We start from the raw sequence: 27,577 nt of genomic DNA, 5'->3' as shown, positions 1-27,577 counted from the left end.
CGAGGCGTGTTTTAAAGCAACACTTGAAGCACTGCGCCTCGTTGTTTAAAGCGTCACCTTTACTGTTAGTTTTGAAGCCCATATACCTCCATATTGCGTTTCAAGCTCACTCTTTATTAACCAGCAGAATTTTCTTTTTTTGCCATTCTTCCTCTCCAAGATGTTACTGCTTGTATGCACTTTGTGTGGGCGTTTTGACACACTCAACATCATGTGCCTCGGCTCTGTAATCATCACCGCAGATGAAAGAACGGTACCGGTACTTTTCAAAGGCAATATAGTACCAATTTCAATCAATTGGTATCGTGGTACTTTATTAGTACCGGTATACCGTACAACCCTACTGCAGACTGTAAATTGTCTTAGGTATAAATGTGTGTGTGAATGATCGTTTTTCTATGTAAGTGCCCTGCGATTTGTTAGCCTGTCAATAAGCTGGTCCATTGTATGCTAGCATTGAGCTAGCGGCATTACAGCCAACTTTCATCCTGCATAACTGTATTGCTTTTTTCAGTTTATTCCAAACTGTATTATTAATTTAACGTGATTCATGCATGTATGTGCACTTCATGTGTATACAATGTACTTCCTTAGTGTGCTTCGTTTTACAGTGACTTCATTGTGGAGAATATCAAAAATCACCTCAAATAGTTATTTTCATCTCTAATTCAAAAGAATGTTATATATGTATATGTGTTATGTATATTTGGCAAACTAAGTTCCAACATTCTGCCCCAACAATTGAAAAATATAGAATAACAATATATTAAAGAAAACGTGTTATTTCTAATAACACAGATTTGTTTTTAAATAGACATAACTATCTGTGTTGGCCCTGCGATGAGGTGGCGACTTGTCCAGGGTGTACCCCGCTTTCCGCCCGAGTGCAGCTGGGATAGGCTCCAGCGACCCCTAAAAGAAAAAGCAGTAGAAAATGAATGGATGGATAACACAGATTTTTTCGGCATACTGTACACAAAACAATTGTTTAGCCTTTGTAAAGAAAATATATGCATCATTGCCAATCAAAATTTTAATGATGCCATATATGTTACACGCCCCTGGCCACGCCCCCACCGCCACATATATAATGGCAATCTGTGGGGAAATCTGTGTAAATTCCAATTATTCTGATATTCCGACCTTATAATTGCTATCAGTGATAGTTTTCTTTATATTTGAGTTACTTAACAAATTGTAATAACAAGTCAGTCTTTAGAACAGCTCTTGACCGGAACAGCTCCTAAAGATCTGGCTCCCTTCAAATAGCCATAAATGTAATCTCTATTCAGCAGCTATTTAAACCTAGATACTAAATTTTATATATATATATATATATATATATATATATATATATATATATATATATATATATATATATATATATATAAAATAATTTTAATTTTTTGGATTTTCAAATGTGCTGTTATGCATAAAATCCCAGACAAAATAGTAAAGCACATGATTGATTCTTGATTAAGAGGTCCATTTTTTGTTATTACCATGCATTCTTAAACATAAAATAAAATGTGGTTATAAAAGTTAAACTCCATTTGAATTTTTTCATTGTCAACATTTTTATATAAAACAAGTTTTTGATGAACTATTTTAATGACAGGCAGTCTACTTGTTGTAGTATTTTTACACTTCATCTTATTAAAGTCGTTTGGAAGTGGATAGGTTTTTGTTTATTAATTGTTGAAATCTGGCACTCATTTTCATAATCGTCACCAGGGCGCCTGGGCCTGCTGGACTATGATGAGGTGGAGCTCAGCAACCTGCATAGACAAGTGCTGCATGGGGAGGAGAACCAGGGTCAAGCTAAAGCTCTGTCTGCTGCCAATGCAGTTAGAAGGTGACGTCTGCACCCCTCAAAGTCACATAATACAGTCACACCTATGTGCGGGTCAAAAAAGTATTCATCATCAACATAACTGTTCAAACTGGTGTCAAATAAGAAATGCTGGTTTTATTATTAGTAAACATCCCTTAATTAGGTGTATTGAAATGTTTTTGTGACAGTAATGGTTACTGTGCAATGTACGGCGCTTTCCAGTCTCACCACAAGCTATATTTAAGTGTGTATTTGACTGCAGCCTATGTAAATGCTGTGAAAACATGTGATTTCAAACACAACTTCTTTTGCTGCCTCTTGGCCCCCACTTGTGTAGTTAGTATGCACACATAATAGCCACATGAGGGGGCCATTTTACCACTAGGAAACAAACTGGAACATCTAAAGTCAAACACATCAACAGTCCTGGACGCTGGGATTCGTAATTGATTTCCCCCCCAAAAAGTATATTTAGAATTTTAACTAAGCATTTGTTCAAGGCTTAAGCTGCCACCGTCGTAAAAGCTTTATTGATAGTACAGTTTTGTGTAACATGGAAGTGGAGAGGAATTGTTACTGCCTGGTACTTGACAGGAAAATGTAACATTCTTAACTGTGAAAAAAGTGTAAAAAGAATTTAACTGCTGATAACAGTACAACTTAAAAGAAATACGATGTATACTTGCTCTTAACTTTGACATGATGGTAATACTGTATGCACAGGGAGATTTCATAGTGTGTAGCAGGTAAGTTCCTTCACAAAGTTTAGATGCAGCACATTACTATCCTGCGATGATGTGGCGACTTGTCCAGGGCGTACCCCGCCTTACACCCGAATGCAGCTGAGATAGGCTCCAGCAGCCCCCGTGACCCCGATAGGGACAAGCGGTAGAAAATGGATGGATGGATTATTACTATCATTTTAACCATATTGTACTGAACAGCCAATATGAAGACACAAGTACTGAATTCTGGTAGATATGGGATTTATGGCTCTCTGAAGAGTGCTGTTCTTTTCCAAGAGCCGTTCAAAAGACTGACTCGTATTTCTTTTTCAGAATTTTTTCAGAAGTTACTTTACTTTGTTTTTATCAAGAAAATAATCACTGCTAGCAGTTATTAAATTTGGATCTGAATAATTCGAAATTTCACCAATTTATACTCAATTTGTGGGAAATATTCTAAAATATTAATTATAAATTTTATCTGGGTTGTTTTCATTGTTAATCTTCTATAAGGTTGTACTTTATCCCCATGTTTTGAATTTTCGCTCACCCACAAACGTTTGTGGCACAATAAATACTGCAGAGTAGAGGTGGGGGAAATAGTCGATTTTTAGATGCATCGCAATTCGGACATGGACGATTATAGAATAGATTAGTTAACGTCAATAATCGATAATCGATTTATTTATTGTAAATAAAGTAATAGAGACAGTTCTAAAATTGCAGCAAGCCACCTCACCGAGAGACCTGACCAGCTCCTTCACTTATGGTCCAGTTTTGCAAACATTTTCATTATTTAAATAAATGTGGGAATTAATTCAACTGTGTTTTATACCAAATTAATTGGGTTTTTTTTAAGTTGCAAGTGATAAACACTTATTTAGTGAAACGAAAATAAATGTAAAATTGCATCAATATACATAAATTAAAGATGCATCAATGATCGATTTTTAATCGAATTGTCGCTCCTGAATCGTAATCGAATTGTGAGGTTGTCAAAGATTCCCAATTCTGCTGCACATACACATACTGTAACTCTGTGCAAATCAACTTTACTATAAAATTTTCCACAAAGGCATTTTAACAATACAGGCAAAATTACACAGGCATTTTAACTATAAATGTAAAATACTGCCTACATAATACATCTACAAATGCTGTGTGTATATCTATATATTTTTAAACACTATGTAAATATGAATACAATTGTGTACTACCCCTACCTGGTGTGTACGTGTATCCAGGCTACTTAACCAATCCATAACAAAACAATGAAACAAAAAAGTGTATCCAAATGTTGCTATGCTCATTTTGTGGGTTTTTTCAGCCGATCTGACTCCAGTTTAGTCAGGTTGTGCACATATGACAGTAAGTTGGCAATTTGATTTAAAACAGCTCCCAAACAAAGGGCTTGCAACTGCGAAGCGAATCGTTTCTAGTTGTTAACTTGAAGGAGCCATTCAAAAGACTGAGCTTGTTCGTGACTGTCACATCTCAAATTTTTAGCGTTCATTTGTGTTCTATGGTCAAAGTGGCATTTAAATGTGCATAATTGCATATAACGCATTTTCAAAAAGTGAACAAACTTCCCTTTCTCTGTTTTTTTGCCGTTTTTTTTAAATGCCACAAACAAAACTGAGCTGCCCCTGGGTGCCTTTTTAGATGGGGGAGGGCCCCATAGCATCACGTGGTGTTTGTTCAGAAAAGGCATGTGAGCTTGCATGTCATTTTCCAAACCTGTCTTTGCTAGATTTGCCACTGGGCGCTGTTTTGAAAAAGAGTATATAAAGGCGTCATACTATTCGCTAAATTGGCAACACTGATCCGCCTGCTCCTTCTTATTTTCTGGCAGACCAGGTGTGTTGTGTTGTGTTCACGAGCAAGGGGGAACAAGTAGCACCAAGTCTATTAACAAATGGTAAACACCAACATCAAAGCTCTTCTGTGGTGACATCACAAGTGGTATTTTACTTTCTGCTGTACAAACTTGCATAATTCAAATATGTAAATGTTGTTGCTCTACTTTTTGAATGTAACCTCACAGGTTAAACTCAAGTGTGGAGTGTGTCCCTTACCACCTCCAGCTTTCATCTGAGAACGCCTTGCAGCTCATTCAACAGTATCCTCAGCCTACATCCCTTTTTCACGATATTTCATTCTGGTTTAGAGTCACTGAATACTTTTTCCATTTAATATAGAAATGTTCTGCTTATGTACTTTAACTTCACCCACTCCATATATGACATTGTGGCCGATTGCTCAGACAATGTCCCCACTCGTTACCTTGTCAATGATGCCTGTGTGCTCAGTGGTAAACCTCTAGTATCAGCAAGTGCCCTGCGAATGGAGGGACAGGTAAGATATTCGGCAGGTCAGTTTGCTGTAGCAATTACCTACCAACCTTTTTGGTCTGATGGTGTTTGCGTAGTTGACCATTTACAACTATGATGGAGGCCCTTGCTACAGATGCTTGTACCCAGTGCCTCCACCCCCAGAGACAGTGACCAACTGTTCTGACGGAGGCGTGCTCGGCGTCGGTAAGTCAAGCTTCTTTTCCAGAAGCCATTACCTGTGTACAGCTATGCCTTTCTCTACCCTCTCCACTCTGTTAAATGGTGTTTATTGGTAAAATGTTGTGCTTATCTGTAAGTTCCAGGCATAATGGGTTGCTTTCAAGCACTGGAGGTCCTCAAGGTAGCCTCTGGACAAGGCTGTATCCAAACTCAACTCTGGCAAAACATACTGTTGCTGCTGTACACTTCACATGTATTACTGGTCATTTTTTAAATTTCTTATTGGAGAGTGCTAATGACTGTTTAACAATACCAACACAATATTTAAACTAGTTAGTTTTTACAGTTGTATAAGCAAAAAAAAAAAAAATCAATAGTTCACAATAACTAAAGTAAAACAAAAACTACTATCTACTACTTTTTTTTATTATTTGGGTTTTGCCCTCTAAGTCCTCCTGTGTTAAGGGACTTATTCCCTGAGTATGTAAACATTAACAAATACAATCAAGAACATATTTTGAGAAAATACAAATATCACTCTAGTATCGATCTAATGCTGATACTACCCTTGGTGTTGACATCACCAATCAATCCGTACTCTACATGTCGTATACCGACTATGACAATGCTGATACACCAACAGTTATATTAACCTCTGTCTAGACTCTTATAAACCTACGTGTTAATTTCCTGTAAATATCTGATTACCGTATTTTCCGCACTATAAGGCATACCTAAAAACCTCAAATTTTCTCAAAAGCTGACAGTGCGCCTTATAATCCGGTGCGCCTTATATATGGACCAATATTGAGCCACAACAGGTCTCGCAATTACGGGATGCATAACGTAACCCCAGCCTCTACTGTAGCGTCTATTGTATGCGCCTTATAATGCGGTGCGCCTTATATATGAACAAGGTTTTAAAATAGGCCATTCATTGAGGGTGCGCCTTACAATCCGGTGCGCCTTATAGTGCGGAAAATACGGTTCCATCTAAACTTCTTAAAACTTTAGTAAGCATCTTAGTGTTATTTCAAGCTAGTTTAGCAGTTAGCCTATTTATTTGCATGCCTTCTCCTGGCTTGCTGTTGTTGTGTAACATGTTTAGTCTCGTCCTCCAGTAATAATACTTGACAATGATACTTAAAGGGGAACTGCACTTTTTTGGAATTTTGCCTGTCACTCACAATCCTTATGTAAGACAAGAACACATATGTTTTTCTTTTTTTTATGCATTCTAAATAGTAAATAAATGCGATCAAAAGTACCCTTACAATGGAGTTTAAGGGAGTCTCTATTCTGCCTATAAAAGCGCTTAAAACATTCAAACACCTTCATTAAAGTGTTATATACACACTGTGTTTATATGTAATGTAGCAACGGGCACATTTATAAAAAAATATATACGGTATATTTATGTATTTTGATCATTTTAAGCATACGCGCCACTTTAATAAACGCATTTCGACGTTCGCTTTTTTTCAACATTACTGATTATTACTCACTGCAGACTTCATGAGAGCCAAAAAACATAACACTTACTGTGCAATGTCTGCTGTCATTAGGATGCCAATTCATAAAATATTTTTATATTCCCGTTTAAATGAAGAATGACTCATGCGTGGCGCAGTAAGGAGAGTGGCCGTGCCATCAACCTGAGGGTTCCTGGTTCGATCCCCACCTTCTACCAACCTCGTCACGTCCGTTGTGTCTTTGAGCAAGACCCTTCACCCTTGCTCCTGATGGGTCGTGGTTAGGGCCTTGCATGGCAGCTCCGGCCATCAGTGTGTGAATGTGTGTGTGAATGTGGAAATAGTGTCAAAGCGCTTTGAGTACCGTATTTTCCGCACCATAAGCCGCCCTGGGTTATAAGCCGCGCCTTCAATGAACGGCATATTTCAAAACTTTGTCCACCTATAAGCCGCCCCGTGTTATAAGCCGCATCTAACTGCGCTAAAGGGAATGTCAAAAAAACAGTCAGATAGGTCAGTCAAACTTTAATAATATATTAAAAACCAGCGTTCTAACAACTCTGTTCACTCCCAAAATGTACGGTAATGTGCAAATGTGCAATCACAAACATAGTAAAATTCAAAATAGTGCAGAGCAATAGCAATGTCACAACACACAAAATAAACATAACGCTCACTTTCTGAAGTTATTCTTCATTCATAAATCCCTCGAATTCTTCTCCTTCGGTGTCCGAATTAAAAAGTTGGGCGAATACGGGATCCAAAATGGCCGGCTCCGTCTCGTCGAAGTCATCAGAGTCAATGTTGCTATTGTTGTCCAGCAGTTCCGTGAATCCTGCCTTCCGGAAAGTTCGGACCACAGTTGAGACCGAAATATCCGCCCAGGCATTTACAATCCACTGGCAGATGTTGGCGTATGTCGTCCGGCGCTGTCTCCCTGTCTTAGTGGCGCAGGTCATCTTGTTGCTTCAATTCTCTTGCTGCTGCTCTATTTCCGTGTTCTACTGCGTGACTTATTGCCTTGAGTTTGAATTCTGCGTTGTACGCGTGTCTCTTAATAGGAGCCATTTTGTGGTCTTTACAGATGTAAACACACAAATGAAATGAAACGTAATATCCGCGCGCCTCTTCTTCTACGAGGGCGGGTGGTTGCTTACAGTAGAAGAAGAAGCGCTTCCTCTTCTATGGGGGCGGGTGCTTACCTTGGCGGTTGCTTACCGTAGAAGAAGAAGCGCTTCCTCTTCTACGGGCAAAAAAGATGGCGGCTGTTTACCGTAGTTGCGAGACCTAAACTTTATGAAAATGAATCTTAATATTAATCCATATATAAAGCGCACCGGGTTATAAGCCGCACTGTCAGCTTTTGAGTAAATTTGTGGTTTTTAGGTGCGGCTAATAGTGCGGAAAATACGGTACCTTGAAGGTGGAAAAGCGCTATACAAGTATAACCCATTTACCATTTACCATAATCCTTGCACAGAAAAGGGGAGTGCAACCAAGTGTCTTTTTGTCATTCTCACCATTTCCGGGCCTAAATTGGCTGTCAAAGTGTACCAACTTGTTGTAATACATCCTCATTCTTCTAATATCCAGGGAAAGGCATGATTTATAATCTACAGTAAACTTCCGCAAGCAAGGAAGAGAGGATGATGTCAATATTGGCACTCACACTTGTGATCACGGCACCACTATAAATAGTTGGTCTACGTTAGAGCTTATAATAACAATATCACTAATACTTGGTTAATATTCAAGTCACGAAATGTAAATTGATTATTGTTGCCGGTTTTTGGATGGTTATTTATTGGGTTTTATAGACGGAATAAAGGACCTCCCATTGACTTTGTTGTAAGTGGACTTTTATTTACGTTTACTTACGAGTTAGACTGTATTAAAAAAATACATCCGTAATGTCTTTCATAATGATTGTGAACGATAGGCAGAATTAAAAAAAAAAGTGCGGTTCCACTATTAGATACTAGGCCTTAGGGGAGTGTCTCCATACATAATTAGCTGTTAGCCGCTTGTCAGCAGGGGGACTAAAAATGAATAGTGTTAGCCAATGTTTGTCACAACTTAACCAAACACGGCAGCTTCATGTGGCCAGCACCTGGTAATCTTTGATGCTCAAAGTGCCAGATTCAGATCCATCCGGTTGCGTCCTAAGCAGTCGGGTTGTGCAGTGTGTGGTGAGAAGCCCAGTGTAACGCAGCTAGTGGACTACGAGGCCTTCTGCGGGTCAGCTGCAACAGATAAGGTTGGTTTTGATGTTATGGATCACAAGTTGACTCATGCTTTTATGTGACATGATTGTTTAGTTTATTATAGAACATTTTATGTTGGTTTCAGTGTCGCAGACTGAACCTCCTGTCCAGAGATCAGAGGATCTCAGTGCAGGTGAGGAACCTTTGTCCACTGCTAGCTGCCCTGTTTGAGTGCTACATACTGTAGTTGTCTCAAGATATGAACACACTTACAGTGTATCAGCACTCACCTATCCCTAAAATGTGCTGTTTAATTTTCCACAGTAAAATAATAATGCTGTGTTTGGCAAAAGTAGTATAGCAAGAAGGTTGCGTGTGCATATGATCACACAATCTGCACTATTAAACAACCATTAGGCGCAAAGATGGAGATCACGTTGAATTTGTTTTGCGTTTGGAGCTCCAATTAGAAGCAGTTTTGTTTCCTGTTATTTTAGGAAAAGCAGTTAATATAATTATAATACGAGTACAAATCAAATCATATCTTTACTTCAATCGAGTTTGCTGTAAGTCATTTACATTTCCGTGTTTAACTGGGAGATATAAATCAGTTTTCCTAAAATAAGAGCACTTCCTTCTCAATGATTATTATGTTGTGCATTAAAATATGTTTCTCTGTAATTCCAGGATTACAAATCCATTGTGGACAAAGCAGAGCCTCATCTCTTGTTGGATGTGCGCCCTCTTGTGGAGGTGGATATTTGCCATTTACCCAGCTCGCTGAGTATCCTTTGCGAGTCATACAAAACCCCCATTTTTTGTTGTTGTTATCCCCCCTAACATTGTTGACAGACATTCCGCTCGCAAGTTTAGAAGAGAGGAATGGTGAACATATCCAGTTACTTCAGGAGCACATCTGCCGATTGAAACAGCATAAGGCCGGTGACTACTGGCCTCCAGGTAACATGACAGAACTGCCACTTGGGTCGGTGTATGTTGTTGGAAATGAGGCAGTGCGTATAAACACTTGTGCATATTCACAGTCTGCTGTGTGCTTTCCAATTGCCAGGCTTGGTGGCCTATTTTGGACTGATTTTAGCAGATTGTAATGGGGTTGCCAGGTGACCCCTTTTTCCAAAACAAGTGTGGCCAACCTGAGCAGCTGGCCTGCTTTGGAGGAATGAATATTAAAAACTTTATTTTGGGCCTGTTTCATTCGCCCATTATGTTTCTTTAGCAATGAGTTAAATTGAGGAATGTGTAGTTTTTAACTATAATCGAAAAGGCAGTTGTTTATAGAAGCCAATTAAAGGCCTACTGAAATGCGATTTTCTTATTTAAACGGGGATAGCAGGCCCATTCTATGTGTCATACTTGATCATTTCGCGATATTGACATATTTTTGCTGAAAGGATTTAGTAGAGAACATCGACGATAAAGTTCGCAACTTTTGGTCGCTGATAAAAAAGCCTTGCCTGTACCGGAAGTAGCAGACGATATGCGCGTGACGTCACAGGTTGTGGAGCGCCTCACATCTGCACATTGTTTACAATCATGGCCACCGGCAGCGAGAGCGATTTGGACAGAGAAAGCGACGATTTCCCCATTAATTTGAGCGAGGATGAAAGATTCGTGGATGAGGAAAGTGAGAGTGAAGGACTTGAGGGCAGTGGGAGCGATTCAGATAGGGAAGATGCTGTGAGAGGCGGGTGGGACCTGATATTCAGCTGGGAATGACTAAAACAGTAAATAAACACAAGACATATATATATACTCTATTAGTCACAACACAACCAGGCTTATATGTAATATGCCACAAATCAATCCCGCATAACAAACACCTCCCTCCTCCCGTCCATATAACCCGCCAGTACAACTCAAACACCTGCACAACACACTCAATCCCACAGCCCAAAGTACCATTCACCTCCCCAAAGTTCATACAGCACATATATTGCCCCAAAGTCCCCAAAGTTACGTACGTGACATGCACATAGCGGCACGCACGTATGGGCAAGCGATCAAATGTTTGGAAGCCGCAGCTGCATGCGTACTCACGGTACCTCGTCTGCGTATCCAACTCAAAGTCCTCCTGGTAAGAGTCTCTGTTGTCCCAGTTCTCCACAGGCCAATGGTAAAGCTTGACTGTCATCTTCCGGGAATGTAAACAATGAAACACCGGCTGTGTTATCCGGCACAACAGTCAGGGGGTGTATTCTACCGCGGGGGTGCGTTATCCGGCACAACACCTGCCGCAATACACCGCTTCCCACCTGCAGCTTTCTTGTTTGCGGTCTCCATTGTTCATTGAACAAATTGCAAAAGATTCACTTACACAGATGTCCAGAATACTGTGGAATTTTGCGATGAAAACAGACGACTTTATAGCTGGCCATCATGCTGTCCCAAAATGTCCTCTACAATCCGTGACGTCACGCGCTGACGTCATCATACCGAGACGTTTTCAGCAGGATATTTCGCGCAAAAATTAAAATTGCACTTTAGTAACCGTATTGGCATGTGTTGCAATGTTAAGATTTCATCATTGATATATAAAGTATCAGACTGCGTGGTCGGTAGTAGTGGGTTTCAGTCGGCCTTTTATGTTTCCCTACGTTTCGATATAAGAGAATGATCACTGCAACATTGAACATTCTTTCTGCAGTTACAGCATTGTGGGATAATTATAGCTGTATTAAAGATCCATACTTGACCTGATGCTTAAAGGGGAACTGCACTTTTAAAAAAAAATTTACCTATCGTTCACAGTCATGAAAGACTTTTTTTAGGATTTTAAGTTGATAAACGCTTTGAAGATGCGGCTAGCCTTCAAAGCCCTCTAAAACAAGTTCAAAACCCTCCATCAAGGTTTTATATACACACTGCAAGTCTATATGTAGTTTAGTAACAGACACGTTCATAACTAGATAATATTTTCAATATTTACCGTATTTTGGAACTGATTTCCTCACCGCATTGATTTCCGTCTCCATAGCAACACACTTCTGACTTCCGGCAACAAATGTGTGTTCCTACTTCCGGAAACAATCACAAGTGTTTTCTAATCATGGCAGACTTGGTAACAGACAACGAAAACCACTATTTTTGGACAAATGAGGATTTACAACCTTATCTTTTTGAAGCTGAATATACTGGGATAAACTACTGCTTCTAGAAGCGCGCACGATGGAAGGGTGAAACGGAACATTAGGAAGCCGAGAGAGTGAGGTCAGTCGGCGTGACTTTGACGCTGTAAATGTGGATCTTGGAACCAAGCTATTTTGACATTAATGGAATGCTTACTCTAAATAAACCGAAAAAAACGGCCCGGTCAGCTGGACCAAACGCACAACTGTCCATTGAGTGAATAACTATAATATTGATCACGTCATGCGTGTTATTACAACTACAGTACATATGCTGTCAAGATAGCCGTGTACAAACAAAACATAAAATGTGGGCTAATACATTACAGAAACTGTAATATGTTTTTCCGTCAGTACAAATTGGTGTCGTATCGCAGTGTTGTGCATTTCAAACGCGTTTCGTGTTGTCGTAGAAGCTGGCTTATCTCTTGCCGTAGTTAGCTTTTATGGCTAATACCAAAGCACGCCGATGTGTTACTACGCTAGAAAAACAGTTCCTCAGTGTTCGCTCTTACAATAACAATGTCTCTACGGCTTGGTTATTATACATGTTACGGAACGTCCATCCATCCATCCATCCATCCATCCATCCATCCATCCATCTATCCATCCATCCATCCATCCATCCATCCATCTTCTACCGCTTGTCCCTCTCAGGTTGCGGGGGCCGGAGCCTATCTCAGCTGCATTTTGGCGAAAAGTGGGGTACACCCTGGTAAATGAAGTATTGTTGGCAGTTTTTGAATGCATTTTTTAAGTGATTTCGAGGTAGAATTGGTTACTCCCATTAGTTGCATTGCTCGCCACCCTAGAATGAGCCAATTTTGTTAAACTGCAAAAATAAAATATTTTGTTTTCCATAAGAATTGTGAACGCAAATTCCCAAAAAAGTGTAGTTCCCCTTTAAGCTTATTCAGTCTAATAGATAAAAAGTCATATCAGTTTCAGAATCAACTTTATTGGCCAATTTTGTTTAAGACGCAAGGAGATTGACTTGGAGGACTGTGCTCTCTTTTTTCAATGTAAGAAATAAAGAAAATAAGAAATAAAGGAAAAAAGATGCAACTACTACGATACAACAATTACAGGGGGTTAAGTAAGCTCTGCTTTTTCCTTGTTAAATTGTACGAGTGTAACTCGATGTTCCCTAGTCTAAATCATTAAAAATGTCACTCACAAACAAACAAACAAACCATACTTACTGTGTAACAGTAGTTCTCAAGCTATTTTTCACAAAGTACCACCTTAGAAAAAACTTGGCTCTCCAAGTACCACACTAACAACCACCATTACAATACAATAGCGTAGTAAGCCTAAATATTAATATAAAAACAAGGCAGAGGTTGCATTTGACGAGTATATTCATTGTTTTTGGCCACTGTGACATTACGCACAGTTTGAATAGTAACACTGTTTAATATAGAAAAATAAAACACTGTACTTTAATCAAGTGATTCTTTGGTGTCATCTTTGGTGTACCACTAGATGGACCCCGCGTACCACTAGTGGTACATGTACCACAGTTTGAGAATCACTCCTGTATAATAAAATACATCTCATAAAAACATGCTTGGTCAGTATACGTTTCAGTCATTTGATTTTTGGTTCATGAATGGGGAATTTAAAAGTAAAAATGATTGGTTTATTTTCATTTCATTTTGAAATACAGTTGGAAAAACAAAGCATTCTTCTTTTTCAGTTTCGATGAGCAATAATTAGGTTTACAATAGGTTCGATTTTCAATTTATATTTCATATAACAAAAATCAAATTCACCAGATGGCAGAAATGGGGAGAATAGGACTCGTAAAAACACATTTCAGTTATGTAAGTGAGCATTAACCTGTGATTAATCAAGTGTAATAAATCAGATTTTTTTCATTTTTTATTATCGTTTGAGAGCATTGATATTAGCGTCTGTGACCACCCTTTTCCCCCTAATGGCCAGTCTGTGCTTTCGTTGTAACTATCAACTTCCGGGTCCGGTGCTGAAATATGAAAAAACATCTGTTTATGGTCCTTTTTTCCCAAATATAAAATGAAAATCACATCGTTTTGTAGAATTTGTTATTGCTTTTTGACCCCAGAAAAGCAAAATACTTTGTTTCTCAATTTAGTTTTTTTTCTCCTAAATAAAATTCAAATAAACCAAATGATTTTTGTTTTTCAATTCTGATTCTTAAAATGAAAATACAATGACCGAAAAATACACCTATTTTTATTTGAATATGTTGGGTCTGTAGCTCTTTTTCCTCCCCTTACATTTACTGTATGCCCTTCCATATACAGTATATATAACGTACACAGGAATGTAATTCAAACAAGAAAAAAACATCTCTCTCTGGTTTCTTCCAGTTTATGTGATTTGTAAGCTGGGCAACGACTCTCAGAAGGCGGTGCAGGTTCTAGAGAAGATGAGTGGATCAGAAGTGGACAATATCTCAGCGAAAGACATCTGCGGAGGCCTGATGGCTTGGGCCCAGAGGGTAGACCTCACATTCCCACAATATTAATGTTTTTATTGTTTTTTGAAAATAAACATGGTCATTTTTTTACCACTGTTGTCTCATCTTTCACGTATTCCTTGCTGATGACATCAACAGTAAAATAGTTATTCACATTCATGAACAGTAAAATCTATATTATGAGTTTTCCGGTGTGTGGAGGAAGTTGGTAAGTTACATTTATACTGTCCACGTGTAGGCATAATTCCATACATAATTCCACACATGCCATTTATTAAAAAAACAAACTCAAAAAGTTACATTTATTTCGCCAATGTAACGCTGACGCCTGTTCATGACCCCTGCATGACTGTTTTCCAATCTCGAGTGTGTTACGAACCGATCCAGATCTTCCGAATCAACATTCCGGCACAAATAACGGAAAAGGTCAGCGCATGCGCAGTTAACTTTACTCTCAGTGGCGCCATTGTTTGACGGGTTGTAGTTCAAAATGTCCTCTCTACAATAGGATGTCAATTGTATGGAAAGCGGTCAAAGACTACAACTCCCAGTAAATTATAATACTCATTTTTTTGGTTTTTTTCCCCTCCCTCGTTGAGCAGGGGGAGTAGTCACAGCTGGAAGGATAATAAGATGCGCATGAATTGACTGAAATAAGCGATAAAGGACATTAAATGGCCGGGTCGGTCCGTCTCAACAAGCCTTTAAACGAGTTCTCAGTTGCTATGTGCTTTAGTCAAGTTACGCGTTCGTCGGAGACTTTCAACAAAGTGCAGGTTAAACTTGAGACGTCGCTTTCCTCAGTTGATGGAGATTCAAAGTTTGCTCGGTCCACTCGCACTGGAAAGAAATGCCTCCTTCGTTGACTGTGAAGGTAAAGTATGACTTTATGAAAGCTTTTAAAGACGACGTTTGGCTTCAGAACGGCAACAAAAAGTTGAGGTGCATATTCAGGATTGATCAATGTATGTTGTTGATGTCTCGGATTGTGTTCTGCCAGCATATGCAAGTCGTAGGTGGGAGGAGTACAGATGTTTCCAAGCTTCCTTGTTACAAATGTAAAGGGATTTGGATTTGTTTGACATATCGAAATGATGTGCTTTCTCAGCTCCAATGCATCTTATACCATCGTTTTCATCCATGCCAAACATCTAGAAAGTCACCGAATGCTTAAAAAGGTGAATGCTATCATTACAACTGCCATTGATGACCACATTAAACTGTAGTTCCTTTTTAATATAAAGTTTGACGTTTTACGATATGCACTAGCTTACAGGAAATAGATGTAAGATTCACTTGTGGAACCTTAAAGGGGAACTGCACTTTTTGGAAAGACATTCAAAAACCACCAACGGTACTTCATTCACATTTCGTGACCTGCATATTGACCAAGTGTTAGCAATATTGTTATTATAAGGGCTAACGCAGAGGAACTACTTTTAGCGGCGCCGTGATCACAGAGGTAACTAAGTGGATGAATTGATTTACGTGGACAAGTTGAAAAACTTATTCGGGTGTTACCATTTAGTGGTCAATTGTACGGAATATGTACTGAACTGTGCAATCTACTAATAAAAGTTTCAATCAATTCAATCAATCAATGGTTGAGTGGTTGTTTATTGAGTATGTCATAGTCAGCTCCACATCATACATGTAGTACATAATATACATACATATCTCCAGTGAACAATATTGTGCTCAATAGCAATATTACAAACCCCGTTTCCATATAAGTTGGCAAATTGTGTTGGATGTAAATATAAATGGAATACAATGATTTGCAAATCCTTTTCAACCCATATTCAATTGAATGCACTACAAAGACAAGATTGTTGATGTTCAAACTCATAAACTTTATTTTTTTTTTTACAAATAATAATCAACTTAGAATTTCATGGCTGCAACACGTGCCAAAATAGTTGGGAAAGGGCATGTTCACCACTGTGTTACATCACCTTTTTTTTTAACAATACTCAATAAACGATTGGGAACTGAGGAAACTAATTGTTGAAGCTTTGAAAGTGGAATTCTTTCCCATTCTTGTTTTATGTAGAGCTTCAGTCGTTCAACAGTCCGGGGTCTCCGCTGTCGTATTTTACGCTTCATAATGCGCCACACATTTTCGATGGGAGACAGGTCTGGACTGCAGGCCGGCCAGGAAAGTACCCGCACTCTTTTTTTATGAAGCCACGCTGTTGTAACACGTGCTGAATGTGACTTGGCATTGTCTTGCTGAAATAAGCAGGGGCGTCCATGAAAAAGATGGCGCTTAGATGGCAGCATATGTTGTTCCAAAACCTGTATGTACCTTTCAGCATTAATGGTGCCTTCACAGATGTGTAAGTTACCCATGCCTTGGGCACTAATGAACCCCCATACCATCCCAGATGCTGGCTTTTGAACTTTGCGTCGATAACAGTCTGGATGGTTCGCTTCCCCTTTGGTCCGGATGACACGATGTCGAATATTTCCAAAAACAATTTGAAATGTGGACTCGTCAGACCGCAGAACACTTTTCCACTTTACATGAGTCCATCTTAGATGATCTCGGGCCCAGAGAATCCGGCGGCGTTTCGGGATGTTGTTGATAAATGGCTTTTGCTTTGCATAGTAGAGCTTTAACTTGCACTTACAGATGTAGCGACGAACTGTATTTAGTGACAGTGGTTTTCTGAAGTGTTCCTGAGCCCATGTGGTGATATCCTTTAGAGATTGATGTCGGTTTTTGATACAATACAGCCGGAATCGAAGGTCACGGTCATTCAATGTTGGTTTCCGGCCATGCCACTTACGTGGAGTGATTTCTCCAGATTCTCTGAACCTTTTGATGATATTATGGACCATAGATGTTGAAATCCCTAAATTTCTTGCAATTGCACTTTGAGAAACGTTGTTCTTAAACTGTTTGACTATTTGCTCACGCAGTTGTGGACAAAGGGGTGTACCTCGCCCCATCCTTTCTTGTGAAAGACTGAAAATTTTTTGGGAAGCTGTTTTTATACCCAATCATGGCACCCACCTGTTCCCAATTAGCCTGCACAACTGTGGGATGTTCCAAATAAGTGTTTGATGAGCATTCCTCAACTTTATCAGTATTTATTGCCACCTTTCCCAACTTCTTTGTCAAGTGTTGCTGGCATCAAATTCTAAAGTTAATGATTATTTGCAAAAAAAAAAAGGTTTATCAGTTTGAACATCAAATATGTTGTCTTTGTAGCATATTCAACTGAATATGGGTTGAAAATGATTTGCAAATCATTGTATTCCGTTTATATTTACATCTAACACAATTTCCCAGCTCATATGGAAACGGGGTTTGTATTATTTCACAAAAAAAGAAAAAATTGCATTAACAAAATGAAATTTAATTAAACATATCTCAAAAGGGTAATGGGAAGAAGTATACACTTTTTGAATCCCACCCTTTTTTCCATAGTTACTTTAACTAATATCCAGTTTCCTCTGAACCACATTTGATCACATTCATTTGGATCCACATAACTTATTAGCCCAGAACAATGTACTTACAATTCTCAATATATCATCATAAGTCATATAAGTCATTCATACTCACATTCAAAATAAGCCTAGACCTCACTATACCGAACCAAAATATTAGATTTGTACAATTTTTTAAAATGCTCAATGTTTGAACAGTGTTTGAGTTCATCACTCAGGCTGTTCCATATTTTCACCCCACAGTCTGAGACACAAAAACTTTTCCTTGTGCTAAGTGCTAAAGCGTGTTTATATTTTGCCGTTCCTCTGAGGTTATACCCCACATCCCTTTCTATGGATAAACTCTGAATATCTGCAGGCTATTGATAATGTCTTGCTTTAAACATAATAAGCCATGTCAAATATTCTAGTTTATGCAGCTACTGGCATACTAATCCGATGAACGGCTGCATCGCCTCTGAATTGGTGGAAGTTAGGATCAATTCGAATTCTCCCTCCTTCCCATCCCCTCTTCTACTTGACCCTCCGCGAAGTATTGCAAATACACCCCTATGCATATGGACGTCAATCGAATCTCTACGTCATCAACCCTTGCAGTTTGCCAGCAGTGACGTAAGGCAGATGCAACAAATGTTTTTTTACTTTCAATATGCCGTCACACGCGATGTTGGGCTTTGCTTGGCCTCATTTTTTTTTTTTTCCGCATTTCTTTATTAAGAAGAAGACCGTTTAGAAGACAACGTTTTTGGCGAAATATGCAAGTGCTGGCACATCAGCTCGCTGTATGTAAAAAGTGTTTCATTCTGTATTTATGTTTGAAGCCAATATATACTTGCAGTAGCAAAGGTTTGAAGTCTGACTAAAACACCAGTTTTATTATTATAAAAAAATCATTAACTATGCTTATTAGTCACATTTGTACGCTTCTCTGGGTTTCTTGTCTGCCATCGCACTCGATCGTGTCGGGAGGTCTACAAGCTCACTTCGCTTCGAAGGAGGGACTATGCCCTTCCCCCCTACCTGACAGATAATTTGAACGCTTCTTGATTGACGTGAACGGTCAAAACCAAAGAGGGAGGGCAAAAACGAGGGCGAAGGAGAAATATTCGAATTGAACCTTAAAGAGAAACTACACGTTTTACCTATCGTTCACAACCATTATGAGAGACAAGAAGACAAAAGTTTTTTGTTTTTATTCTCTTTCAAACATGTAAAAATCAGCTCGTTCTAGGCGGCTAGCAATGCAGCTAATGGGAGCAATCAATTCTACTTCTAAATGACTTTCAAAAATACATTCAAAAACCGTTAACAATACTTAATTTACGTTCCGTAACCTGTATAATAACCAAGCTGTAGCGACATTGTTATTGTAAGAGCGAACACAGAGGAACTCTTTTTCTAGCGTAGTAACACATCGCCATGCTATGGTATTTGTCTTAAAAGCTAACTACGGCAAGAGATAAGCTAGTTTCTACGACAACACGAAACGCGTTTGAGTTTGTAATGCACACCACTGCGATACGACACCAATTTGTACTGGTTGAGAAACATGAACAATCATATTACAGTATCTGTAAAGTATTAACTCACATTTCATGTTTTGGTTGTACACAGTTAGTCAGACATTGTATGTACTGTAGTTGTAATAACACGCATGGCGTGCTGCGTGTATCATGATTGATATTAAAGTGACTCACTCGATGGACAGTTGTTCAGCTGGTCCAGCAGACCGGTGACGTTTCCTGCTGATTTTGGGTAAGCACACCATTTATGTCGAAATAGCCTGGCTCCAAAATAGCATCAAAATCGCTTCCACCTCACTCTCGGCTTCCGTCTGCTCCAACGTCTCACTCTCCCTTTGTGCTCGCTTCTATAAGCAGCAGTATATTTAGCCATATATATATATTTGTGAATCCTCATTTGTCCAAAAATAGTCATCTTCATTGTCTGTTAACAAGTCTGCCATGATTAGGAAACACACTTGTGTTTGATTCCGGAAGTAGGAACACAAGTTTTTGCTGGAAGTCGGAAGTGCGCTGCTATGGAAATGAAAATCAATGCGCGGAAGAAATTATTAAAATGATCAAAATACGGTAAATATTGAACATTTTGTTGTGATTGTTATGAACATGTCTGTTACTACATTATATATAGACTTTCAGTGTGTATATAAAACCTTGATGGAGGGTTTTGAAGTTGTTTTAGAGGGCTTTGAAGGCTACAACGTCGACTCCCATTAGCCACATTTTTCAAGCGGGTTTTTTAACCATCTTTAAAATTGTAAAAAAAAAGACGTGTTTCTGTCTCTCATTATTATTGTGAACGATAGGCACAATTACAAAAGAAGTGCAGTCCCCCTTTAATTCTAGATTATAAGTAATACTTCTCACTTGTTTAGAAGAAGGTTGTGGACATAAACCGAGAAGTTGGTCAACTTTGACATTCAACCTAGACTTGGAGATGGCGAGAAAGACATGAAAAGATGCTTGTTTGCTGCCACTTTTTTATTTTATTTTATTTTTTACCTGTGTGAGGATTATGATTAATTCTTCATCTAAACGGGAAGATATAAACATCTCTTCAGTCGGCATCTCAGTGAGAGCAAACGTTGTACAGTAAGTGATTGTTTTATTATGTTTGTATGGTTGTATTTCTTGTATAGCACTTAGCAATAGTGCTACTTGCAAGATCTGCCTATCACTCAGCTTCTAAAACTTGTAGTTCATCCTCTGTATATTCAGGCTAAAAAATATAAGGTTCTGGATCATCATTTGTCCCAAAGTAGTTATTGTTTGCTGACATGAAGTCTGCCACAATTAGTAGTTGTAGTAGAAAGAGGTTTTAGCACATCAACATCGGATCAGTAAATGTCCTTTAGAATCTCATTAATACCATAAAAAGGGGCAACTTTAATTTTTCAGACACGATAAAGGCTTTTATAAGTTCAAACCCATATTCTTTTGATAACCACGAATATAAGGGTTTCTCTTACATGTAGTAATCAGTTGTGAACAGACGAAGCCCCAGCAGTGCTGCTTTAGCAAGTATGTGCGCTAACACCGCGGAAATTGATTTTTGATCCTCCAGAAAAAAATTAATTATGCCCCTCCTTAAATGTACAAAGTATTGTCTGTCCAACCTGTCTTTGCAGCGCGATGCCATCCTTTATCACAGCCATTTGTGTAACTGTGGTTTGCACTAACATTTCAAATGTGCTAAATAAAGACACAGAACAGTTTTAGTCATGATAAATCACATTGCGCTTGCTAAATGATTATATTTGCATCTTCTCCTCCCAATATTGTGGCCGTTCTGACGATCAGCATATATTTTTCATATTCAAGATGATTGCGGTCCTTAATTTTCTCACTTAAGAGATGCAATCCTCTGTGAACGAGTTTAGATTAGATCAGCTTTGGGTGCGCTATCAATTTTGCATATGTTTTAGTACACGTAAACTTCTAGAAACTCAGGCTCATTCTACGCAATTTGAAATTGCCTCCCGTCTTCTGTAGGTGGCATAAGCAGGCTGATGCAGGATGCAGTGCCCACCTTTTGGAGTTAAAAGTGGGCCTTTTAAAATGTGTTGTAAAGTCGTTAGAAATCAAGCCTAAATTATTACTGTGGCTATTTTGAGGGGAATTTTATTTGTAGACATCATTTTTAGGTCAAGAACTATGAAATCCATGCCAATGTTGTCGGCATTAGAGGGGCCCTTTTAATGTTGTTAAATATTTAGTTTGTGAAGACGTATGTTTGTTTTTGTTGACAGGCTTCCTGTGGTCAGAGTGGATCAGTGACTTCATTAAAAACAAGGAGCACCACTTCAAGATATGACGTTTGTTGCAGGGCTACTCCGGAATGTTCAGAAACTTTATTTCATGTGGTAAACAACAGTGCCGTGTGGCACCACTGATTTAAGTTGACACTCTGGAAAATCCCACATTTCTGACTCACTAAGACTGATGAGTACCAAAGGTATTCCCAGCCAAATACCCCGTCACGGAACCCTGTAGTATTCAACTTTGCAAGTCGCCATTGGAAGAAAGCCAATGTCTGCCTCCTCTCCCGCATCCTTACCTCGAGCCTACCTCCACTCTCTCCATCCGCACCATCCGACCTTGCCAGCCATTCTGTCCCCTTCCCCGGTTGGACCGCTCTACACACGGCTGTCCAACGGAAGCCACGATGCCCCGAGCCCCACCAATTCTCGTAGTTCTTTCCATGGGGTGTCTTTCCTGCTGCAGATTGGACTGACAAGGGAGACAGTCAACCTGGAGGCCAGTGACCTGTCGCTTTCGGCTGTCAAGGACCTGGTGTGCTCCATAGTGGACCATAAGGTAAGGATCGCGTTTAAAATGTCTCACCAAAAGCTTTTTTTTTTCATTTGTATAATCAGTTTTCTCTTAACATCTCCTGAGGTGAACAATTCTGCACAAACAAGTCCATACCCAGTGCTGTTTTGTTTTTAAACTCGAGCAGCTATTCTGAAAGGCTGCAGTGGACCAATATGCTGCATCAGCATGTGTTTTGTCAACTTACCATATTCATCTATTGAAGAGTTCCAAAACAAACATCTGGGCCTCCTGCCCTGAGACTGACACAGCAGAAGTATACACATAATAGCTGCGGCGATCCTGTATTCTCAAAACCGTCTGATAGTGACTTTGCATTTTAATGTAAATATCCGTAAAGTTGCACAAACAGGTTTAATAGCTACTCTGGGGTTATATACTTGAAAAATACACACTCAGTGTAGGAACTAACCTGAATTCAACTTCCGTTTGTAGCCTAAAATGTGCCACTAACAGGTGCAGAACTATAGGGCTTGAAAGTATGACGTGGAAACACATTGCATTATGGGTCTTGCTGGACTTGAAATCGCTTATTTACATGGCTGAATATAAGAATCTGTGCTTAGGTTTTTTTTTTTTTTTTTTAACAAGTTGGTATGAATTTTCTCATTTCCAGAGTTAAAGAAAAGCCAAAGGAAGTCTGCTTAATGAGCTAATAAAGAGACGGCAAATAGCCTGGATAGCAGCCGTAAGACGTTTAAACACATACTTGCCAACCCTCCCGGATTTTCCGGGAGACTCCCGAAATTCAACGCCTTTCCCGAAAACCTCCCGGGACAAATTTTCTCCCGAAAATCTCCCGAAATTCAGGCAGAGCTGGAGGCCACGCTCCCTCCAGCTCCATGCGGACCTGAGTTACGTGTCGACAGCGGCCAGCCTGTTTTCACGTCCGCTTTCCCACAATATAAACAGCGTGCCTGCCCAATCACGTTATAACTGTAGAATGATCAGGGCAAGTTCTTGTGGGTTTATTGTTAGGCAGTTTCATTAACGTCCTCCCAGCGCGGTAACAACACACAACAACATCAGTCACGTTTTCGTCTACCATAAAGCAGTTCGTCTGCCGTAAACAGCAATGTTGTGACACTCTTAAACAGGACAATACTGCCATCTACTGTACATGCATATGTGACAATAACATCTAGGGCTTTTAGAGAGTGCAGTGCACAACTGCTTTACTATATATATATATATATATATATATAATAAAACAAATATATATATAGCTAGAATTCACTGAAAGTCAAGTATTTCATATATATATATATATATATATATATATATATATATATATATATATATATATATATATATATATATATATGAAATACTTGAGTATATACAGGTAAAAGCCAGTAAATTAGAATATTTTGAAAAACTTGATTTATTTCAGTAATTGCATTCAAAAGGTGTAACTTGTACATTATATTTATTCATTGCACACAGACTGATGCATTCAAATGTTTATTTCATTTAATTTTGATGATTTGAAGTGGCAACAAATGAAAATCCAAAATTCCGTGTGTCACAAAATTAGAATATTACTTAAGGCTAATACAAAAAAGGGATTTTTAGAAATGTTGGCCAACTGAAAAGTATGAAAATGAAAAATATGAGCATGTACAATACTCAATACTTGGTTGGAGCTCCTTTTGCCTCAATTACTGCGTTAATGCGGCGTGGCATGGAGTCGATGAGTTTCTGGCACTGCTCAGGTGTTATGAGAGCCCAGGTTGCTCTGATAGTGGCCTTCAACTCTTCTGCGTTTTTGGATCTGGCATTCTGCATCTTCCTTTTCACAATACCCCACAGATTTTCTATGGGGCTAAGGTCAGGGGAGTTGGCGGGCGAATTTAGAACAGAAATACCATGGTCCGTAAACCAGGCACGGGTAGATTTTGCGCTGTGTGCAGGCGCCAAGTCCTGTTGGAACTTGAAATCTCCATCTTCATAGAGCAGGTCAGCAGCAGGAAGCATGAAGTGCTCTAAAACTTGCTGGTAGACGGCTGCGTTGACCCTGGATCTCAGGAAACAGAGTGGACCGACACCAGCAGATGACATGGCACCCCAAACCATCACTGATGGTGGAAACTTTACACTAGACTTCAGGCAACGTGGATCCTGTGCCTCTCCTGTCTTCCTCCAGACTCTGGGACCTCGATTTCCAAAGGAAATGCAAAATTTGCATGGTTGGGTGATGGTTTGGGGTGCCATGTCATCTGCTGGTGTCGGTCCACTCTGTTTCCTGAGATCCAGGGTCAACGCTGCCGTCTATCAGCAAGTTTTAGAGCACTTCATGCTTCCTGCTGCTGACCTGCTCTATGGAGATGGAGATTTCAAGTTCCAACAGGACTTGGCGCCTGCACACAGCGCAAAATCTACCCGTGCCTGGTTTACGGACCATTGTATTTCTGTTCTAAATTGGCCCGCCAACTCCCCTGACCTTAGCCCCATAGAAAATCTGTGGGGTATTGTGAAAAGGAAGATGCAGAATGCCAGACCCAAAAACGCAGAAGAGTTGAAGGCCACTATCAGAGCAACCTGGGCTCTCATAACACCTGAGCAGTGCCAGAAACTCATCGACTCCATGCCACGCCGCATTAACGCAGTAATTGAGGCAAAAGGAGCTCCAACCAAGTATTGAGTATTGTACATGCTCATATTTTTCATTTTCATACTTTTCAGTTGGCCAACATTTCTAAAAATCCCTTTTTTGTATTAGCCTTAAGTAATATTCTAATTTTGTGACACACGGAATTTTGGATTTTCATTTGTTGCCACTTCAAATCATCAAAATTAAATGAAATAAACATTTGAATGCATCAGTCTGTGTGCAATGAATAATTATTATGTACAAGTTACACCTTTTGAATGCAATTACTGAAATAAATCAAGTTTTTCAAAATATTCTAATTTACTGGCTTTTACCTGTATGTATGTATGTATGTATATATATATATATATATATATATATATATATATATATATATATATATATATATATATATATATATATATGTGTGTGTGTATATGAAATACTTGAGTATTTCTTATATATACATATATATATACCGTATATAAAATATATTTAAAAAAAAAAAAAATAAATAAATAAAATATTTATATATATATATATGAAATACTTGACTTGGTGAATTCTAGCAGTAAATATACTCCTCCCCTCTTAACCACGCCCCCAACCACGCTCCCCGCCTCCCACCTCCCGAAATCGGAGGTCTCAAGGTTGGCAAGTATGATCAAACATGACTTTCAACGCCATCACCTGGTACATGTCAGTATGTTCACTGCATTTTCACACGGGTAGATGCAGAGATAGGCTCCAGCAGCCCCCGCGACCCCGAAAGGGACAAGCGGTAGAAAATGGATGGAAGTTTGAATCAAAGCCTGTTTTATTCTGTTGCACACATAGCATTTATCGTAAATTCGTACTATAAGCCACTACTTTTTTCCAACTCTTTGAACCCTGCGGTTTATAAACCGGTGTGGCTAATTTGTGGATTTTTCTTAGCTGATGCAAAAAAGTAAAAACAAAAACCCAAAGCAAATACACTGAATAGTTGTTATCGTTTGTGCTATGGCGCCATCTTTTGGATGAGTTACTCACTGCAGGCGCTGCTATGGCGCCTTTCCCTTCTGTTTAGAACAGGGGTGCACACACTTTTTCACCATACGAGCTGCTTATAAAATGACCAAGCCAAAATGATCTACGTACTACAAAAATTCAAAACATATATTTATTTATGAATATATTGAGAATTCTTTATATGCACAATATATGTTAATGTACCTTGCAAAACCGAATGAGTCCATATTGCACAACACAATTAACTGTACCTATGTACTTTTTTGTCATTACCGTACTCTGATGACTTGCATTGGATGGAATGAAAGGAACGATGCTTCGGTGGCAGCTTTCGCTTACCAAGTTCGCAGTGAGAAAAATGACTGCTGCCCGGACAACTGGCATTTTAGTTTCTTCACCTTTCTCCTCAGCTCGCTTGTCGGTGGGAAGTCGGTGTCGTAGTTTTTATGAACAGTCCGAAAATGCCGCTCCACATTGCACTCCTGCTTTGGTAGTGCAACGGTAGTCTGACAGATGAGCAGAGGTGGGACCAAGTCATTGCTTTGCAAGTCACAAGTAAGTCTCAAGTCTTTGCTCTAAAGTCTCGAGTCAAGTCCCGAGTCAAGACAGGCAAGTCCCGAGTCAAGTCCAAAGTCAAGACTGGAAAGTCTCAAGTCAAGTCCCAAGTCCTGCATTTTGAGTTTCGAGTCCTTTCAAGTCGTTTTAACCACAGACTAATGTATTTACACAGATTGTGTATGCTTTTAAAACGCTGTATTTATTTATTAAAACAAGTGCATTTGAAATTGCAGGGAAAAAGATAGTGGTGACATCGCACTTCAAAATAGCACTATTAACCAGTCATTTAAAACATGTAACTCATTCCTTTACAGAATAAACACATTTGAAAAAACAAGTGCAACTGTACTTATTTGCACAAAAGTGTTAACATTGTATTTCCATGGCATATTGCATTGTAACTAGTTCCACAGCAGTTTCTATCCTGTTCTTACCTTATATCATTGATCTCATCTCATACTGTATGTGTGTTTATGTGTGCGTACACATGAAAAAAATAACAAATATATGAACATTGCAATGAACAGAGTTGTACTTTTTAGATGTCAGGGCCCTATGCAATATGTACACATATTCTTAATATAGTATACATTTTAACTGACCTTTATTTGACTATGTTGGTCTTTTTGTAGGTGGCTAAAATACGCGGTGCTGCTGACCGCCGTCTAACGTTACGTTACTGTGTATGATACATTGACTAACGTAACGTTATGTTTAGGTACCTCATGCAACCCTGCTTAAAAAAAATCACTTGACAAAAAGTATGAATAAGGTAGCGAACTGCAGTGGACGCAACATATTGCCGTGTTTGCAATGACGTTATAACCATAGACATCTTATAAGTAGACGCAGCATTGGTTGCTGTGACGTGAGCAATTTGGCCGCCATCTTGAAGTGGTGATGAGGAGCCGGCGAGCAGCCTAAACTGACAGTTGACAGGTAGAAAACAAAGATGGTGTTCAGCGTTTTCCTGCTCAAATGAGCGGACTGTTGAAAATAGGAATCGGGGGATTACTTTTCACAAGTAAGATTTAACATTAACGTACTATTGGTTGTATTTTATGAAAATAATATTACCACAGAGTTGAGAAGGAGCAAAGATCTTCAATATTTGTATGTGAAAATCACAAAGAAATCTTCTGGTGGAGGATGACCCCCCTACAGGGGTTTGGTTTACAAACTTTCAACCCCACCTAAAACAAAATTCACCAGCCGCCACAGATTATGATGCATTCTCATTTTA

General features: G+C 39.1%; 2 protein-coding genes across 9 annotated transcripts in view; both read left to right on the top strand.

The window, feature by feature from the left end:
• The window catches only part of mocs3 (molybdenum cofactor synthesis 3), a 58,242-nt gene extending 43,794 nt beyond the window's left edge, over window positions 1-14,448 (top strand). For all 5 annotated transcript variants that reach the window (XM_061968593.2, XM_061968592.2, XM_061968590.2 and 2 more), the window contains 10 exons: window positions 1,735-1,855; window positions 4,604-4,678; window positions 4,797-4,914; window positions 4,988-5,096; window positions 5,210-5,272; window positions 8,638-8,801; window positions 8,894-8,941; window positions 9,436-9,532; window positions 9,601-9,708; window positions 14,249-14,448. In XM_061968593.2, the coding sequence (XP_061824577.1) occupies window positions 1,735-1,855; window positions 4,604-4,678; window positions 4,797-4,914; window positions 4,988-5,096; window positions 5,210-5,272; window positions 8,638-8,801; window positions 8,894-8,941; window positions 9,436-9,532; window positions 9,601-9,708; window positions 14,249-14,406 (1,061 nt within the window). In that variant the 3' untranslated portion in view covers window positions 14,407-14,448. The remainder of the gene's footprint in view (window positions 1-1,734; window positions 1,856-4,603; window positions 4,679-4,796; window positions 4,915-4,987; window positions 5,097-5,209; window positions 5,273-8,637; window positions 8,802-8,893; window positions 8,942-9,435; window positions 9,533-9,600; window positions 9,709-14,248) is intronic.
• Window positions 14,449-14,886: 438 nt separating this feature from the next.
• prkd3 (protein kinase D3) overlaps window positions 14,887-27,577 on the top strand; it is a 112,187-nt gene continuing 99,496 nt past the window's right edge. For 3 of the 4 annotated variants that reach the window (XM_061968587.2, XM_061968586.2, XM_061968585.2), the window contains exons 1-2: window positions 14,889-15,232; window positions 21,590-22,157. In XM_061968587.2, coding sequence (XP_061824571.1) covers window positions 21,870-22,157 — 288 coding nt within the window. In that variant the 5' untranslated portion in view covers window positions 14,889-15,232; window positions 21,590-21,869. Of the gene's footprint in view, window positions 15,233-21,589; window positions 22,158-27,577 lie in introns of all 4 variants that reach the window. The other variant, XM_061968588.2, reaches the window with a different exon arrangement.

Source organism: Nerophis lumbriciformis, linkage group LG08 (assembly GCF_033978685.3).
Source record: "Nerophis lumbriciformis linkage group LG08, RoL_Nlum_v2.1, whole genome shotgun sequence".
NCBI lineage: Eukaryota > Metazoa > Chordata > Actinopteri > Syngnathiformes > Syngnathidae > Nerophis > Nerophis lumbriciformis.
The sequence above is the reverse complement of the archived record's forward strand: the minus strand, read 5'-3'. Positions and strand labels throughout refer to the sequence as shown.